At 35.7% G+C, this 19,682-nt stretch overlaps 1 protein-coding gene across 12 annotated transcripts in view; it reads right to left on the bottom strand.

Annotated features, from left to right (window-relative positions):
• Positions 1–19,682, bottom strand: part of Nos (nitric oxide synthase) — a 1,339,001-nt gene that overhangs the window by 414,897 nt on the left and 904,422 nt on the right. For all 12 annotated transcript variants that reach the window (XM_032601207.1, XM_031933451.2, XM_032601209.1 and 9 more), the window contains 2 exon segments: positions 4,690–4,819; positions 3,940–4,021 (listed from right to left, as the gene is read on the bottom strand). In XM_032601207.1, coding sequence (XP_032457098.1) covers positions 3,940–4,021; positions 4,690–4,819 — 212 coding nt within the window.

The following is a 19,682-nucleotide window of genomic DNA, read 5'->3' as shown; positions in this document are numbered from 1 at the left end:
AGAACTTTGGTGGCCTCATCAGTAGAAGACATGCTGACCAGCACAGATGGAGGAGCATCTGGTCTGGTGGGCTTGCTGAATTGACGCACATTAATGCTGGAGAGAGCCAGGTTATATATAATCATTTTATTTATTTATTTATTTTTAAAATTAGTTTGTGAAAAACACATTTTGTGAAACTTAAAATTAGTTTGTTAGGATCAACTTAAATTTACCAGCATATCCCCATCAAGTGGCGCTGTAGCATCACGAAGGCGAGTTTAAGAAGCAGACGAAGCCGCGGCGCCCGCGCTACTATTGACTTCTATGTTGAGGTTCGAATTTTTCATTACAAAGAAATAAATACTTTATTTGTTGTCGCTAATATATTTTGACTTATATCATGTTTTATTATGCCTAACTATGATTTTCAATAAAAACATTGATAAAAATAGCTACCTTTGATATAGTACACGAGTGTGTCATTCACAAAATGCTCAAATCAAATTAAAAATTGTTAGGACCGTTAAGCTAGCCGCAACAAGTGTTAGAACCGTGTTATAACCCACCCGCAGGCTCTCTCGCACAAGCCCTTGACTACCCGTAACCCGCCTGACAATGCTGCATACGTTGTTTGTGTTATGTTTTTGTACCAAGTTGTATACCTGACGACGCGAGAAAACTCCAACATCGCCAACTCGGAGTGGCACTGGAATAGCAACTTGGGCTAAATATAGCTTTCTAGCAAATCTTCAATATGAGAAATGTCGCCTGGTAAAGTGTCCGAATACGGTTAATTGAGAAAAAGGCATCAATGAATAGCAGTAATATTCGCTCTTTATCCAGACTGGACCCAAGAAGAGAGTATCGGCGAAGCAGTAAAAGCACTTAGTAGAACAAGTCATAACTACCAAGCGATAATGAAAGTTTTTTGCTGATGTAACGCCCATTTTCCTCTTTAGCAAAACCGATCGACTAACTGACACTGACATTCATACAAAGTATCATCGCTAATATTTCGGTGCACCACTTTTTGTACTTTTGGTACATCTTTAAGGGGACAAAAGACCTTTAAACTTAGAAACAATCGATTTTTTATCACTTATTCCAACAGGAAATTTTCTTAGAACACCTTCTGAAACCTGTTCATCAACAAAAAAATTTCCCGCAAAGTTATAAGCAAAATACTAAAACAAAATTTTACATTTTTTCGTAAAATTGCGTATTTTTCATTTTATGTCTAATACGACTTATAATTTTGATTTCGAGTATAATAAATTTAATCTTAAAGAAATTTTCATTGTGAATGTGTAAATTACTAGTTTTTTTACTGTAGTATATACGTATATAATACTCGGTGTAAGCATTTTAGTAAATAAATTTGAGCGTATTGATTAGACTTTTTTGCGTTTTTTAGAGATAAATTTCTAATTTCGCATCTTATATATGGCTCCGATCAAAACGTAGGGACGTTTATTTGAATTCAAATATTGCGCGCCTGCATGACACCTGTAGAAAGGTTAGAATAAACGTGTCATGGAAGGAGAGAGCGACCGTTCCGCTGTTCTGCTAGCAGACAGCAAATATTTCAAAACATAGCTGGTATAATCCTGGCATGTGTTTGACACTGAGTAAACGCAGCTGATGTCTAATTGCATAGAAACAGCTGATTTTTTTTTTAATTTTCTTTAAATTAATTCAAGTAGTGTTGTGATAAGTGTAGTGTCTTTGAGATATATAGCTTATAGCTTATAATCCTAAAAAGAAGAAAAAAGTGAAGTTTTTTTTTAAAGCAGAGCAGTGGAGTGAAGTTTTTTTTTTTAGAAAGTGTAAAATTAAGTATTGTGTAAGGGTGTGTGGTCAGCGAGATGCTAAGGGCAGGTTTTGAGTACCCATTTACATCAGAAGGACTCTCGAGCAAAAGGCAAGAAGATGCCAAGAAGATTTCTAGGAGTAACAAGCGAGGATGAATCTGCCAACAAGTCAATACCTTCAAGTTCAGCAAGAGAGATACAAATTCCAGCAGCAGAAGAAACCTCTGAGGTCAGAAATAGATTGATTAATATCAACATTCTATTTCACGAGGTCGAGGAATTTTTGATTTGCAACCAATAGCATGGCAAAGTTCTACTTGGCAAGTTCAAAGCTCAAGGCTAAGGACTCAAGATTAAAACAGTGTATATTGAGTGTGGTCAGCTGGCAGCTATCAACTCATGCAGAAAAGTTGAAATCAAGAATGCTTGGGAAAACAACAGAAGAGCAGTGGTTATATTTCGTGCTCTTGGACTTGAAAACGCTGGTCTATCAACATTTTGTGGGTTGATGGACTGCTTAAAACCCATGGCTCAATCTGCATTATGATGCAATTAACGAACGATTCAGTTAAATATATGAAAAAGTGGCCAAGGGCTCCATGAAGACTGCAGTGATAGAAAAAAATGCCGCTACAGAGACTGGAGCACCCGGATTAAACATTTCTGGAGATGGTTTGGCTAAAGTATTTTTCTCTGTAACATTTGAAGGTCAGACTGGCAATTTTCTACAGTTTCAAATTAAAGATTTAACACAGTGACCAAAAAAATAGATGAGTATAAAGTTTTATCATTAGCAAGGATAAAATAATCCCTTTTTACATTTCTATGAAAATTCTTGAAATCCTTTTTTTTTTGTTTGCAGGTACAAAAAGTCGTACAGAGCCCATATTTATAAGTAAATATATTACATAATTGCTGAGAGTCAAGATCTATGTGTGCGGAACATAGGAAACTTGGTCTTAAAGGAATTGGTAAGCACTAATTTAAGTTATACTTTCAACAATAATCATAAACTTTAATGTTGATTTTCTCTAAATGTGGTTTTTACTGATTTCAGCTCATGTCCGCAATATTCCAAGTGAACGAATGGTTCTTTTGGTCTCAAATTTAAGAACGATACTTTGTATACCTGTACTTTTGGTGTGAATGCAGGGATTTTCAATTGAGTGTTTAGAAAATGTTTTATACACAAAAAGGTGGCATAATAAGCAAAATAAATAAATAAATAAATAAATAAATTGAAAAATTCAATATTTTCTTCGCCAAATCATCTCCATACCAAAACTACAGGTGTACAAAGTATCCTCCTTGAATTTGAGACCAAAAGAACCATTCGTTCACTTGGAATCTTACGGACGGTGAACAAATTCACAAATCCTTGCACAAAGTTCCACAATGGGCCAGCAGGGATAACGAAGGTTTATTAACGGTAAAGTTAAAGTTATTTATACTTAATATCACTATACAAAATTTAAAATGAGTAACTTTAATTTTGTGATTTTTACTTATAATTCATTTTTTCAGGGTTGAAAGGTGTTATGTTTCCTTAAGTATAAATAGAAAACCGCGAGCAGCTGGTCAGCGAGCAGCTGGTCAGCGAGCTGAATCGCTCGAATCGAGGCTGCTTGCAAACTACTGTATCTAGTCATGTTAGTTTGAAATCGTGTTGTATACATAGAAACCCAAAAATGCCATTGTTTTCTCATCTGATCAATTAAAAATTAGGAAAGTTACCCTCTTATAAGATGTCAATCAGTTTTCGAATATAATAAAAAATGTTAAAGCAGAGGAAATATTAAAATTGCAAATTAAAATAAATACGTTGTTAAGGTATATCAAAATAAAATTGAGTAAGTTGGACTTTTTAACATACTAATACTAATGCTTTAATTAAATTGAAAATGTACACAGAAAAATGTTTATACTAGCTAAATATGGTTTTAATGTCTAAAAATATTTTTTACATTCTCCTTAAAGTAGCATAAGTTTTTCATATAATTTTATAAAGCTACTATCTAAGAAAATTGCAGTTTAGCGCAGACAATAAAAATAATAATAATTTTTTAACAAAATTAATTATAGAATTATTCTATAACAAAATATGATAGTTGTATCGATAATCAATTTAAAGTCAAGCAATTCTTACCCTGAAAGTTGATGTTTGGTTAAATTCTTTTTCTTTGATAAACGGCATGTCATGACATCTCTATTATGACATCTTTTTAATGCTAAAAAGTTATTTTAGACAAATTTATATTCACGAACATATGCGTATCTGGAGATTTTGTCAAAACGATTTGATCAAAGGAAATTTTGTCGACGAAGATTTAGTCCAAAACTTTTTGGTCGAATGGAGATTTGAAAGTAAACTTTTTGGTTGAACAGAGATTTGATCGAATACATTTTAGTCGAGGTGACACTTTGTTGAATGACGATAGGATCGGAAAAATTTATTTTTATTATTAAAAATGTATCAATAACAATGGAAATTCGTACCCAGGAGGGTAAACTTACACGGTACTGAAACCGCTGTGGTAATAAAGCTACTTGCTGTGTCACCCCTAGTCGGTGCTGTTAGGGTCTTTTTATATTCTTGTCTATTTTTATATTATTGTGCAATTAATAAACGAACCATGGTCAGCCCGAGTTCGGCAAATATTCGCAAATTTATGTATAACGTGTATATGATTGCTATAGAAACAATATTTATTCTGGTCGCCTTTCAAAAATCCCTCCAACATCTTCAAATTTTCGAAACAGGGAAAAAATAATTTTTTCCTATTAAATATCCATTCGACCAAAAAGCACTCGACAAAATCTCCGTTGATCAAATGGTTTTTGGTCAAATTTCCGTAAAACCCATATCATGTACTTTAATACTATAGATATAACTTACCTTTTGTAATTGTTTGTAATTCAGTTTTTACAAAACGAACAGTGGTAGCAGAAATCACTTCAGATCCTAAAGATTGTGCAGCTTCGAGTAAAGTTTCATCATCATCAAGACAAAATGTTTCACAAGATACCTGAAATATATATATATATATATATATATATATATATATTGTTTATATTCACATACATTTAGTATGTCATAATATATGTATGTTTTGCTTCCTTCTAGTGGAAGCCTTGTAATTGTAGTAAACTAACTGAAAACTCGCTTGGTAGCGCACATTTGTTTTGTACAAATCAAGTCTAAAACAAATTTTAATTGCATTAGTGGAGGGATCAATTCTGTGAAGAGGCACACAATTCAAATAAAGAACTCTATCAAGGGGCGCGACAGCGCCGCACTGGCAAGAAAAAGTACGAAGTACGATTTGTCGACGGCGCAACCCTATATACTTTGAAATTGGGTTTTCTTAACCTTAAAAAAAAATCTCGAGAGCATGTAAATCATTACTATTGCGCGTATGCGTAATCTGTTGGTATCTACTTGGATATATTAACCTAATCTTTCATGATTAAAAAGATTCATCCAAAAATATTAAGTTATTAACTTAATATTGCAAGTTGAAAATTTGCTCGGTATATTTCTTTTCGTTCAGAGTTTCCATCCTCTCTCTCCCGATTTTTTTCGTCTCCTCCGGTCACGTGACTTCCGGTGAGTATTATATTAGGTATTATACACCAGTGGTTAAAGTGGTTCATCTACTTGACTGACATTCGTCTGCTACTCGGCGACACACGCGATTATATGCATATAATAATACTATACGATTATATGAGCGATGCGATCAATGTCTAAAGCAATAGTAGCTTATTGTCTATCGAATAGATCAAGATTTCATGAAGTACAATAGCAAGGAGGATATGCTTTGTAAAAGACGTGGAATCTCCCAAAAAAACTTTTTTCAAAAGTGAAAACCTTAAAGCATAAACCGAAAGCATAAAGCAATCATCAACCGTGACAAATCTTTGACCGTGGGAAACATTGTAACCATATCGAATACACCCGGGGGTTGAAGAATATATTATGATATTTTTGTACAGCATAAACAATATTAAGTGACGATTATTTCAACCATTAGCCACGCCAGGCATACCTGTTCCTAGACCTACACGTTGTCCCCTTCTGTAGATGTAAGAGTCCGCGGTACGGAAATCGAAGTAAAACTAGTGTAAACTGATTGTTTGCGTCACCGGAATCGGTTATTAAAAAGCGCAACATCACAATATATATATATATATATATATATATATATATATATATATATATATACAATGTACAATCGGAGTTATTTAAACAAGCGCGATAACAATATTTTTGGAGCGACTATAAAATTATGGTACGGTTACGACTATACGCTAACGGCATTGGTAATTCGGGTCGGTGTCGGAATTAAGAAACAGAGACGGATTTTGAGCTTAGGATTGCATTCGGTTTCGATGGTGTCGTGTGCGCACGCGCCGCTTAATAACGATTTCGATTGCCCTGTTTGCGCACAGTGACGGTCGGAACGGTATTACGGTATTTTGAGGTTATCCTCGGACTCGCAGAGTCGTGTGCGCACGGCTCTGCGGATCCTCGTCGCTGGCCTTGTTCTTCCTTTTGCCTTGTGTGCGCACTGTGGCAGCGGGAGCAGCAATGCGTCAGGATGTAGGCTACGGGTTTCGGCGATTCAAGGTATCGTCCACGTGTGCTCACTAGGGCGAGACTCGTTGTCGTTCGGGTTTTTCTAACTAGTCGTCACGTGAGCTCACGGTACTGCCCGGATCGGAAGTTCGAGTAGAACTGCCAGTGACGCCGTGCGGTCGGCCTTATAAAGCCCCATGGCGAATATGTGTGCGCGTGTATGTCGAGCGGGTGCGTTCGTGGCGCTCTGCGTGCACCGCCTGGCGCGTGACGGCTGGGTCGTTTGTCGGGCCGACGTGGCTGGCGCTCATGCGAACTCGCCTTTCGGTTGGTGCGCGCGCGCTTTTTTCGCGTCGTGTGGATTCTCCTTTCGATTGTTGCGCGCACGCGCTCGCTTTGCATCGCGTAGCTCACTTCGCGTCGAGCCTATTGCGGCCGCCTTCACGTTTATTAATCCACGAGACTCGTGTCACAAGTTAAACGCATTACGTGCTCTTATGTTTGTAAAATCAATTGATTTTGATTAATAGTACTACAAAATTTCCTTGTAGGCAAATTTAAATTAAAAATCGATTAATTGTGATTATATTTTAATCGAACAATTTCTGAAGGTCATTAAGTTTTTTGAAGCAATTAAAAGCGATTTGATTTCAATCGTTCTTGTAATGCGTGAAGACACATAAATTGACAAAAATTGATGCACAATAAACGAAAGTTACCATAACCACTTGACTCGTGTACAGATGAGGGATAACAGAAGTGCATTGCTTATAATATATAAAAATAAAAAATATGATAGTCAATATCTATCTAACCAAACGTCCGCTCGAACAAACATACGTTAAATAGACGATCTGAAACCGCCCTGCAGACGAAATGTCCCTCCTGGCAAATGTCCTGGCAAAAAGACTTACTGAAGAAGTGTCTTTCAGGTAAAATGACTTGGGCGAAGTATCTATTGGCGAAATGGTTTTAGGTAAAACGTCCTAAACTTATTCAGACATAGCATGAAGGTGTTAAAGAGAACAGTTTGTATGACTATATATATCGAGAGTGTAAAGTACGTATATTCAACTTATCATCTAATGTATGATTATAGCGATTGTAATAAAGGGTTAGAACAATTTCTAGTCGTGTTATGTTGAAAAAACACGTAGATATGTAGTAAATAATAAGTTTAAAGAAAGAGAAAAAAAAATTCCTCCATCAATCGTATATCTATATATGTATAATTCTCTATTTTATATAAGTGTATAAGTTCATACGTTTAAATACTTGTGTAATGGTATAACTTTATCATATTTAATTAGATTTTAATAAAAGTGATTCGGAATAAAAAGATCAAGTATAACCATAAATAAATATTTTCCTAACCTTAAATAAATATTTTATTTATATAAAAGTGGCGATTCAATCCAAGTTAGATAATTAATGTGAAAATTATTTAACTGCAGGTTAAAACCAATCCAAACAATTAAAAATGCTTAAAATTATAACATACTATCCTTTTTTGATGTCATAGAACAGTTATTACAGTTATTACAGTTATACATTAGATATCATATAAAATCACCTAGCGTTGCAAAACTGGTACATAGCTGTAATCGTGAATAATGGGTTTTAAGAACTTCAAAGTGTATTATTTATTGTAGAAAGCTCGATCCATTTAAAAATACGTCTAGATTTAAAGATTTTATAATAAGGAATGCAAAAAAATTTGTTAATTTTTAACTGGCAGCGCATAGCCATAATTTGATTTTTAGTGTTAAATCATTTAGAAACTAATCCAAAACATGCTATATAGGTCATAAAAATAATTTTTCCAAATTCTAGAAGAAATTTACAAAAAAAATATTTATTAGTTTTTACCTGGAATGCTTGTATCATGCCTTAAAAAATCATTAAAGTTTTCTATTTTAGTAAAAATTCAGAAAATCTCAATTATTGATATGGCTATATCTCAGTGCTAATTTCAAATTGCTTTAGTAACAGAGTTTCATGCTTAAAAAAATAATCATAGTAACCCCATTACCGCCCTTGGCCTGCATTTAAGTTATTTGTAGTGCCGAGTGTCTTAACCCAATAACCCAAGTAAAGATGGTGGATGAGTCAACTCAACAACCAAAATGAAAATATCAGGGCACGTAGTGCCATCATCTTTACGTCGGTTATCAGGTTAAGTGGTTAGGAAAAGTGGTTGTGTGTAATATTCTTAATGACCTGGATAGTCTTATAATCACTTACGTCAAATTTATAGTGAAATGTTGCATGTGGCGAAATTTCGCTGTGGCGAAATGTCGCTGTGGTGAAACTAGTCTTTTGACGAAATGTCCGGATACGGGCGCAAAATTTTTTTTTTTTATTAAAACCTATGTATTTTTTGTGAAAAAAATTATATATATATATATATATATACACGGTTCATCATATTTAAGTGGAATCTCTTGAAAACTGAAACTGGTTTTGCTCTTATTCCACATATCTCAAACTATACTCTAACTAAAGTTCATCTAATTCTGTTTACTTAATCGTGAAATATTAGGTTTTAATACAAAAAAAAAATTTTTTTACACCTTACGTCGTGTGCCGCGGCTCGGCGCTTACCTACTCGTACGAATGCTTTTGCGAGCGAGATGCACGGCGAGGATGCACAACGGTCAGTTGCGGCCTCGTGGCTATCGCGCGCGGATCTTCTCGTATTCCCGAGGACGACGCAAAGCCTCCTGGTGCCGTCACCAGCAACAAGCGCGACGGTTCTGCCGATATAACAGCGACCCAGGGTTTCTGCTGGGCCGCATTGGCGCTATTGCCGCGAGTGATGCTCTTTCTGTCAGTACCGGGGAGCCACCTCTGGCTCCGGCGCTGACAGGTGACGTTAGGAAAAGAAGACAATCGCATCTATCGGCAGAATCTGGGAATCCCATAAAGAACCATTATATGAGAACAAAAAAAAAAAAAAATAGAAAAATTTAAAGTCCCAGAAAATGTCATCATATCTTTCTGGGACGTCCCAGAAAATTATGATAACATTTTCTGGGACTTTAAATTTTTTCTATTTTTTTTGGCATCCCAGGAAGTTTTCTGATAAAAATGGAACGAGTTGCAGTCTGCTCGATAGCAAGAGTCTGGGCTTAGCGATGAAACTTCTGCGAATATTCCAAAATTTTCCCAATCCGTATTTATCAATTCCGGTAGTACATTGGTGTGCGTTTGCAAAATTCGCTTCTATAGGCACCTGCTCATATAAACTCTCGACACAAATCCCTACACATACATAAAATCATCCGTAACAACGCTAAATGTGTGAGAAAATTATTTACAAAACTGGAAGGAAACATTAAATAAACAAATATCAAGTGACGCGGTAGCGCCATGTAGACGAGTTTGAGAAGTAGACAAAGTCGCAACGCTCATGACACTATTTACTTCTATATTGGTGTTCGGATTTTTCATGATACCGAAAAAAATGCTTATCTTTATTATTCGTGAGTTTTTTGTCTGATTACCCTGCTAACAGTTGTAGATTAGAACGGATTAAAATATCAAAATGGAGCACAAATACCGATTAAAATAGATTAAACTAATCGATTTTAATCAGCATTTAATCTATTTCAATCGGTATTTCTGCTCCATTTTGATATTTTAATCTGTTCTAATCCCCAACTGTTAGCAGGGTAGTATGTTTTCCGAGCTAAACTATGATTCCCAACGAAAGTATTTGTCCATAAAAGTGTTGTAAAGTTGGCCGCACAATATAATGTTGGGTATCGCTACTTCACAGTTTTCCACATGCTGCGCAGAGCAATAGTATATTATAGAACAATAGTACACAATAATATACAGAATAATAGTACACAACTAGGGGCAAAAGTTGGCTTTTTCAAGCGAGGATGATGAGCGAGGATCACCCTGGCGGGAAAAATCACGTGATTTATCACACGATCAATCACGTGATCACTTGATTTCTCACATGACTTATCACGTGATTTCTCACGTGACTATTTGGCGTGATTTCTCACGTGAGAAATCACGTTAGAAATTACTCATAAAATAGAATTTGTTTTAATTAAAATAAAATTTTTTTGTTTTTACTAAACAGTTATGAAAAATAGATTTGTTGATAATCCAAAAAATTGACCGTAATAAAAAAATTAAAAAAAAACGCTTTAACCGAGGATTTAACCCCGGTCCTTTTTACGGATTACGGATTTTAAGATTACGGATTGGGAAGTTGAGGACCGGGGTTCGATCCTCGGTTAGGGCAACGTCTTTTTTGCGGTCAATTTATTTGGATTATTAACAAATCTATTTTACATAATTGTTTAGTAAAAATAAAATAATTTATTTTAATTCAAAAAAATAATTCAATTTTATGAGTGATTTCTGACGTGATTTTTAACGTGACTTCTCACGTGAGATATCACGCCAAATAATCACGTGAGAAATCATGTGAGAAATCTCACATGATTTCTCACGTGATTTCTGTCACTTTTTATAATCAGGGCATCGATAGCGCTCTTTTTAGCCTGCCTGAAAAAACAGAATTTTGAAAATTTTGAACAGCTGCTGCACTGTCACTGCATGAACTTTTTTAGTGTTGGGGATGATGGGAATAATGCCCAGGGTCTTCGATGGCGAGGTCTAAATATAGAGCACGCAGTAGATTTTTGTGTCCAGGTCCATGCGGTCGCCAATGACGCGGTCGCGGTACTGAGCTCCGAAGCTTTGATTGTCTAAGTGTAATAACTGATTCCAGACACCAAAAGCTATAGAGCGCAATACCTAGACCCCATTATCGGCGACCCTTTGCACTTAGATACTATACACGAAATATACTGATATTTCCGCAATAAAAATCTCCGTATACACTACCTGAACGCTATTATGAGGCATTTTATTTTTGTATGAATCTAAAATACTTCAATAAGTTCGCTTATAAAGACATGCAATCTCTAAAAAATTCTTTTAATCAAAGTAAAAAAGCTAGGCGAGATTGATGTATTGTAAATTATCATGCATATTTATAAATTTTGTTTATAATGAAACTACAGATAAAAAAACAACTAAGATTTATAAAAAAGTCAACTTTAGAATCATATTATTTTATTCATAATACGCTAAAAGACATTGTTTTTAATTAAGTGTTTTTGATTCAGTTCAATTGTCTCTACGAACATTGGACCTTTTTTGAAAAACAATATAAACGTTGTGATAAATGACTATTATCACTGAGGTATGTAAATGGTACTGATTGTTATAGTTATGGTATTTAATTGTCAATTTACGACATAGCCAGAATAAGTGAAATCGTCCGCTGAGAATTTAATTAACCCGGTCAGTTGCATTGATGATCAAACAATATTTTTGTGAAAGATATTGGAATTTAATATGCGAATTCAGCGCTCTATTTTCAATAAGTAAAATAGTGCTTGGAAATTTCTTAATAATAGCGTAAAGTAAAATAGCCAGCCCTCGTTGAAATAAATATCGAGTTAGAATAGACATTGCTAGCCCTTGTTAAAATAAAAGGATTAAAACGGATTATGATAATTCTATCCGTTTTAATCCGTCCTTTGAATCAGTTTTAGTCTGCTCTAATCCGTTATAAATCGTAAATACAGCGCATTTACTTTTTTGGAAGTGGTTATCGTTTAAAACATTGTAATTTACTTCAAAGTATTATGTTAAATATTAAATGAATTGGAGAATGATTAATTTTTTTTTTCGGTAACAAGAGATGTTTATATGTATTCATGTAATTACATAAAGAGCGGAAACTTACTCTGTACATTATTTAAAAAAATAAAACTTTTCACTCGAATCGTAGTTGATATAACAGTTTCTATTTATTTAACAATAATAAACTCGTTATGCACTAGTCAAACCATTAAAATTAAATTGCAAATGACTTTATATTAAAATTTTAAAATTCTAAAAAAGCCGATAGCAAAACTATCATCCGGCATATAAAAGTACAAGTTTTTCTCCGCCATGGTTGCCTGAATACTCTGGTGAGCGATAATGGTTAACAGTTTATTAGTAAAGATTTCAAGGAATTCCTAGAAGGATAACGGAGTCAAGCACTGAAAAATTCCACTGTGCAGATCGCAGTGCAACCCGGTCGAACGTACAAACTTGGTGGTGAAAACTGTAATCGACCAGTATGTAGGTAAGCAGCATGAGAAGTGTGATGAAAACTTTCTCAAACTAGAGTTTGTCTACGATACCGCCGGAAGCACTGCAAATAGCTATACTCCAGCTTACATTCACATAGGCAGTTAAAAATTTTACTCCAGGTCTTATATGTGCAAATCCACGACCGACAGTACACAACTTCCCGCGTACATCGCCGATCGCTTGCCAAACTTTTTCGCGGGGCAGTTCAAATTCTCTTATGGGAATTTAACACGGAGAAAATTAACAAAAACCAGAAAATGTCCACTTTTTGTCTGGAGGCGCAATCCAAAAATATGTTTTAATAGAATCAAAGTATTAAAAAAAAAGAATTAATTTGAGGGCTAGTGGGTTAAAAATGATTGCCTAGGTCAAAAGTTGTCTAGGCTTAAAAATAGCAAAAAATCACCAATTTTTCGATATTTTACAAAAATTAGCGATTTTTCTTATTATTAAAATCCTTATAACTTTTGATCCGAGCGGTCAATTTCGACTATCCGGGGCTCAAATTATAGCTATTTTCGTCCGCTTTCAGTTTGAAAATATAGATCAACATTTTTGTTTTACGATCAGCAATATATGACGATGAAAACGGCCAAAAAACGACCATAATTCATAGGCATATAGCTGATCGTAAAATTAAAATGTTAATCCAAATTTTTGAAATAAAAATAAAAGAAAAAAGCTTTATTTTGAGCCCTGGATGATTAAAATTGGCTGCTTGGATCAAAAGTTAAGAATTTTAAGAATAAGAGTATAATCGCTGATTTTCGTAAAACATTTTACTCTTTGTGACTTTTTACTATTTTCGAGCCTAGACAACTTTTGACCTAAGCAACCATTCCTAACCTACTACCCCTCAAATTAAAGCTCTCTTCTGATGCTCCCATCCTAGAAATACATATTTTTGGATTACGCCTTCAGACACTGAATGGATGAAGTTGAACCATGGCTAATTTTCGTTAATATTAAATTCCCATAAGAGCATTTCAATTGCCCCACAAAAAAGTTTGGCAAGCGATCGGCGATGCACGCGGGATTTCTCTCACCCCAGGTGACCCAAAGAACCACAAAAATTGGTCTAATAGGCGTGCCCTCAATTTGAAATTTGCAACTTCCAACACCCAAGTTGTGTACTGTCGGTCGTGGATTTGAACATATAAGAACTTAAGTCAGATCTTATATCAGATCTTGGCGAAGATCTTGCGCAAGATCGTACATAAGATCTTATCAGTGATTTTCAACCAAGAACTAACATAAAATCTTCCGTAAGATCTGATACAAAATCTTATGTTCATGATAAAGAAAAATATTTTCATCAAATATTCATTCAAGATCTTACGCAAGAGCATATACAAGATCTTGCATAAGAGATTACGTAATATCTTTCCCAAGTTCTTACATAAGATCTTATGCAAGATCTTACCACCATGGTCAATACAAATCTTGTAATTTATAATTTATTCAAGATCGTATGTAAGTTCTTATAAAAGACCTTATCAACACTTAAAGAGATATCTTTTTATTTAACATTTAATCAAGATCGAATGCAAGATCTTGTATATCTTCAGTAAGTGATCAATAAAACGGTATCTCTTTAAGTGTTATATCAGATATTAGATAAGAACTTACATAAGATCTTGAATTAATTATTAATAAAAATGTTTCTTTTGATCATGGCGGTAAGATCTTGCATAAGATCTTATGTAAGAAACTGGGAAAGATATTACGTAATATCTTATGCATGATCTTGTACACTATCTCGCGTAAGATCTTGAATAAATATTTGATGAAAATAATTTTTTTTATCATGAACATAAGATCTTGGTCGAAAATCGCTGATAAGATCTTATGTACGATCTTACACAAGATTTTTGACAAGATCTGATATATGATTTTACGTAAGTTCTTAGATACGATCTTAAGTAAAATTTTTAATAGGGAGAGAATTAAAGACGCCTGACAGCCTACATCAGAAGTTAGGTTCATAAATCACCACGCCACTGGCAACCAGAATCCAGTATATCAGGAATGCAATCGAACTCGCAAGATCTCAAATGACTCGGCAGTTTGAGAAACAACAGAAACACTAAAATGAAAACGCCGCTGATTCGGAACCTCACCCAGAATTCATCAAAACTCCAAGGAGAATTCATTATCCGCTGATCCAAGGCACCCTGTGGAGATCCACGCCTTTACTGTTAAAAATCTCAGTATACGGCCAGAATTGTTTTGCCATCATAGACACTGGAACTCGAATTTCCACCTTAAGCCTAGAAACCGCTGCCTATTGAATCGAGTTCTATGCGAATTTTCGAGATCGTCATTTTGTAAACATGAAGAATATTGATAAAAAATCACGGATTTACACAAACATAACTTGTGAAGGTATAAATAGAGAAATCAAATCCGCAGCAGTATAATGGAAAACTTTCATACCAAAACGCCAGACAAAATCGTTGCGGCCCTCGAGGCCAAGCTATCGCCGGCCGTATCGAAGTATAGTCTTGGCAAGCCGTCATTATCGACAGGCTATACACCAACACTGATAGTAGGAATTCCGCGGCCAACAAGATCTAGGCCGCGGATCGTCAGCGTGGCAAATCTTCCACCTATGCTGTGGCTAAAGACGAGACCGAAAATCGTCAGTACGACCATCCACTGCATTAGTTCCAGGACGATCATCGAAGATTACGCGCCGAGGCACGCAACATCAAACGGTTGTGGCGACCATCGACCTGATGTCGCCACCATCGTCGACTCACACACCATCGCCGTCAACACCGCCGCCGCTAGTAACAGCCCCGCCGCTGCTACCACCGTTCAATTAGATTTCTCAGATTTCGTTTCGCTATATTTCGGCAGCTTGAATTTATTTAATTTGAAAATGAAGCTATAATGTTGATAAAATTTTAAATATAATATATAATATTTCTGTCAAAATTCAAGCTTAGAACTATTATATAAAATTTTTTAAAATATTTAAAATTTTTTTAATTTATATCATTAACTTCAACTCAATCAGTATCTCCATCTGTAACTTCATATTTGAATTACTTGTACCTTTATCTTGATGTCGGACTCAGACCTAATTCTGATTTTTATTAGCTATTACGCCTTTTAGTATTTGTATCCGACTTTATCGCTCTCTTTATCTCTGACTTCACCTTGACGTCTCTGAGTCTAATTTGATTTGAGTTTATTTATATTAATATTCTTATTCCTGACTCCATATTTTTCTCTGTCTCTATCACTGATCCCATCGCTATCATTATCTGTATCCCCATCTCTATTCTTTCGCTAATATTAATCTGAATTTATATATATTTTTTGTCTAACTCTATTCAGATCATCGATCTTTGTCCTAAATTTTATTTATATCTATCCTTTTACTAATCCTCTATCGCTATTTTAAACTTTAACTATGTAACTACCTCTTTATCAAGTGGCGCGGTAGCACCACGAAGGCGAGTTTGAGAAGCAGACTAAGCCGCGGCGCCCGTGACACTATTTACTTCTATATTGGTGTTCGGATTTTTCATTATACAAAAAAAAATACTTATCATTACTGTTGGTAAGGTTTTTTGGCTCATTAGAATGTTTTTGAGCTAAACTATGATTTCCAACAAAAATATAAGTGAAAAGGCTGCTTATTTTTATAATATGTTAGTGTATAATCCACAAATGCTAAAATTACGTTTTTCTTCTTCAGCCCGAAATGTGAAAGGACCGTGAAGTTGGCCGCAAAGCTATATACAAAATAATAATATATTACGACGATATTTAGAATTAAGAGGTTGCCGGCGCATACTCTGCGTTCCGGAGCTGTAACAGTAACTAGCTTGCCAGGGTAGCCGATCATAAGGTTTAGGTTGTTTTCAGTGTCTTGGTATAAAAATCATTTAAGTACGGTGTCTAGATGCACAGGGTGGCCGATGACGACGTCTAGGTGGTGCGCTCCATGGTTTTTAGTGTCCAGGTAAATAAATCATACGAGGGCGGTGTCTAGGTGTACAGGGTGGCCGATGACGAGGTCTAGATGGTGCGCTCCGTGGTTTTTGGTGTATAGGTGTAAAAATCATTCGAGGAAGGTGTCCAGGTATACAAGGTGGCTGATGACGAGGTCTAGGTGGTGCTGTCCGTGGTTTTTGGTGTCTAGGTGTAAAAATCATTCGAAGAAGCTGTCTAGAGGTACAGGATGGCCGACAACGACGTCTAGGTAGTTAGCACCGTGGTTTTTTGTGTCTATCTGTAAAAATCATTTGAGGATGGTGTATATCAGAACATTTAGTGATTTCATGATAGTGATAAAAATGTTACAAAAAAGCTGCGTAAACAGCGAAATATTTTGGGTAAGTAAAATAATCCTCAGAAATTTTTTAATAACAGTGTTAAGTATATTAGTCCCTAAAACATTTCAATAACAGTCTTTTGCAGTAACTGGTACACAACAATCACTAACTATCACTATCATGACTATCACTTTTGAGGTGTGCAGAATGGTACTGATGATTATAGTAATGGTATTGAGTCGTAAATTTACGATATTTCCAGAATAAGTAGAATAGTCATAGGACAAATTTTATTAACGTCATGTGTCTAGAGTTAATAAAGTAATAATATTTTTCATAAGCATTAGCGCTTGTGACACTATTAAATTCGATATTAGTGTTCGGATTTTTCATTATACAAAAAAAAAAAATACTTACATTACTGTTGGTAAGTTTCTTTGGCTTATTAGAATGTTTTCTGAGCTGAACTATGATTTCCAACATAAATATTATTGAAAAGGCTGTTTATATTATATTATGTCAGTATATAATTCACAATTGCTAAAATCACGTTTTATTTCTTTAGTTTGAAATGTCTTAGGACCGTTAAGTAAGCCGCAAGAAGTGTTGTGAACGTAAAGTTGACCACACAGCTATATGTACCGATGGGAATTGCTTTTTATAGAAAATATAATAATATATTACGATATTTAGAATTAAGAGGTTGCCGGTGCATACTCTGCGTTTTGAAGAAGTAACAGTGACTAGGTAGCCAGGGTAGCCGATTACAAAGTCCAGGTAATTTTTGAGTTTTAAATATAAAAATTATTCAAATACGGTGTCTAGGTGTAGAGGGTGGCCGATGACAACGTCTAGAGACTAAAGTCATTATAATACATGACTATTAAGTAAAATCGCAATGACCCCGGTAGAAATAATTGGGTGTGCCAAAGTTTGCCAAGGTGTGCCCAAGTGTGCGATACTGTGCTATACTGTGCCATACTGTGCCAACGTGTTCAAATTCATTTTGGTACACTTTGGCACACTTTAACACACATGGGTTTTTCGCAAACAAACTTTTTTTTGACACAGTATAGCACAGTATGGCACAGTATGGCACAGTATGGCAGAGTATAGCACAGTATGGCACAGTATTGCACAGTATGGTACAATATATCACAGCATGGCACACTTTATCATACTTTGGCACACTATGGCATAATTTGGCACACTCTGACACACTTTTGCACAGTGAGGTATATTCCGCTGCCTGCGCGCCAAAACACTGCCATTGCATACTAACACCGCTGATAACATCGCGTGCCGGGCATTTCGGGGTCACGTATGCTGTCCGCTCGTGCCGTCATTGTGACGTCCCCAAGACATCTTTCGTTGGAATTTTCAAATTTTTTTTTTCCCGCCATTCGGGAAGTCATAATGTTGACATTTTGGCGGCACAGCGTGCCAGCACGCGTGCCCACATTCCGACGGCACGAAACTTTGTCAGAATGACGGCCATGGGTGCCGGCTGTATGAGACCGGCACGGACGAAGGCAGAATGTCGGCATTTTGCGGTCACGCCGTGTTGGCACTCATGGCAGCATTATGATGACATTTTCAGGAGCTAATTGACGGCATTGTGCCTTCGACCCGTGTTCAAAATTTTCTAACATTTGGCGCTGTCAGATTGCTAGCAGAATGCCTGCTCGGAGTGCTGCTCGCCGTGACAGCATTATACCGAAACGAAATTCCCGCAAAATGCCGGCTTTGTTGGCTGCGGAACTTAGAAAATTTTCGGCCGCACAATTCACGAAACCAAGGCTTTTCAATGTAATTCATTGTTAAGGCTGTTGATTTAGCTAATTTGGTCTATTATTTATTTACCGGACTTTGTTCGTTGCCAATTTTCATTAATATTATTATGACTACCGAATTTATAGCAGCCTACCGGTTTTGCGCCTTTACACAAAATAAGCGGCGAATACCGATGTTGTTTAATGCGTTAATAATAATTCTGGGGGTAACTTATGCAACTTTATTAACATCAACAGCTGCTCGCAGTACATAAGGACACAATTGTCTAAAATTTGTAACAAGTGTTCGTGGTCGGGTGGTAACGTGCCAGCCTGCTAACCGAAAGGTTCAGGGTTCGATCCCCGCTCGGGTATCATTTTTTTCTTTTTTCTTAATTTAAGTGCCGGCACGATGCTTGCACCGCGTGCCAGCATTGTGCTGAGCACAATGCCGTCATTTCCGGGTCATGAAGCAGGGGTACCTGGACGTCACTCGTGGCCCATTCCGAGCAGTCTCGGTGCCGTCATTCGGCCGACATCACTTAATCGGGGTTGGCTTACCTTGGCATACTTTAGCACACTTTGACATACTTTGGCACCCTTTGGCACATTTTGAAACACATGGGTTTTTCGGGAATTAAGGACTTCTCCTGTCAAGGCATATTTTTCCAAAATTTTCTTGATGTACCTAGGAATGAAATAGAATACGGCGTTTTTTGTATTATAAACCCGCATATAAGGTTAAAAAATCGATAAAGTTAACCTAAAATGCAATTATTATTTCCGCAATTTATAAAATGATTGAAAACAAAAATTTATTCTCTAAATAAGTGCAGATATGGAGAATAAATTTTTGTTTTCAATCATTTTATACATTGCGGCAATAATAATTGCATTTTAGGTTAACTTTATCGATGTTTTAACCTTATATGCGGGTTTATAATACAGAAAAACAGTATTCTATTTCATTCCTAGGTACATCAAGATATGTTTTCAATTTTAAAAAATGGATTTTATTAAATAGTCTGAATTTGTACTAAGACTGAATTTGTCCAATTTTTTTGATTTTGAG

Source organism: Nasonia vitripennis (genome assembly GCF_009193385.2).
Source record: "Nasonia vitripennis strain AsymCx chromosome 1 unlocalized genomic scaffold, Nvit_psr_1.1 chr1_random0002, whole genome shotgun sequence".
In the NCBI taxonomy this organism is placed as follows: Eukaryota; Metazoa; Arthropoda; class Insecta; order Hymenoptera; family Pteromalidae; genus Nasonia; species Nasonia vitripennis.
The sequence above is the reverse complement of the archived record's forward strand: the minus strand, read 5'-3'. Positions and strand labels throughout refer to the sequence as shown.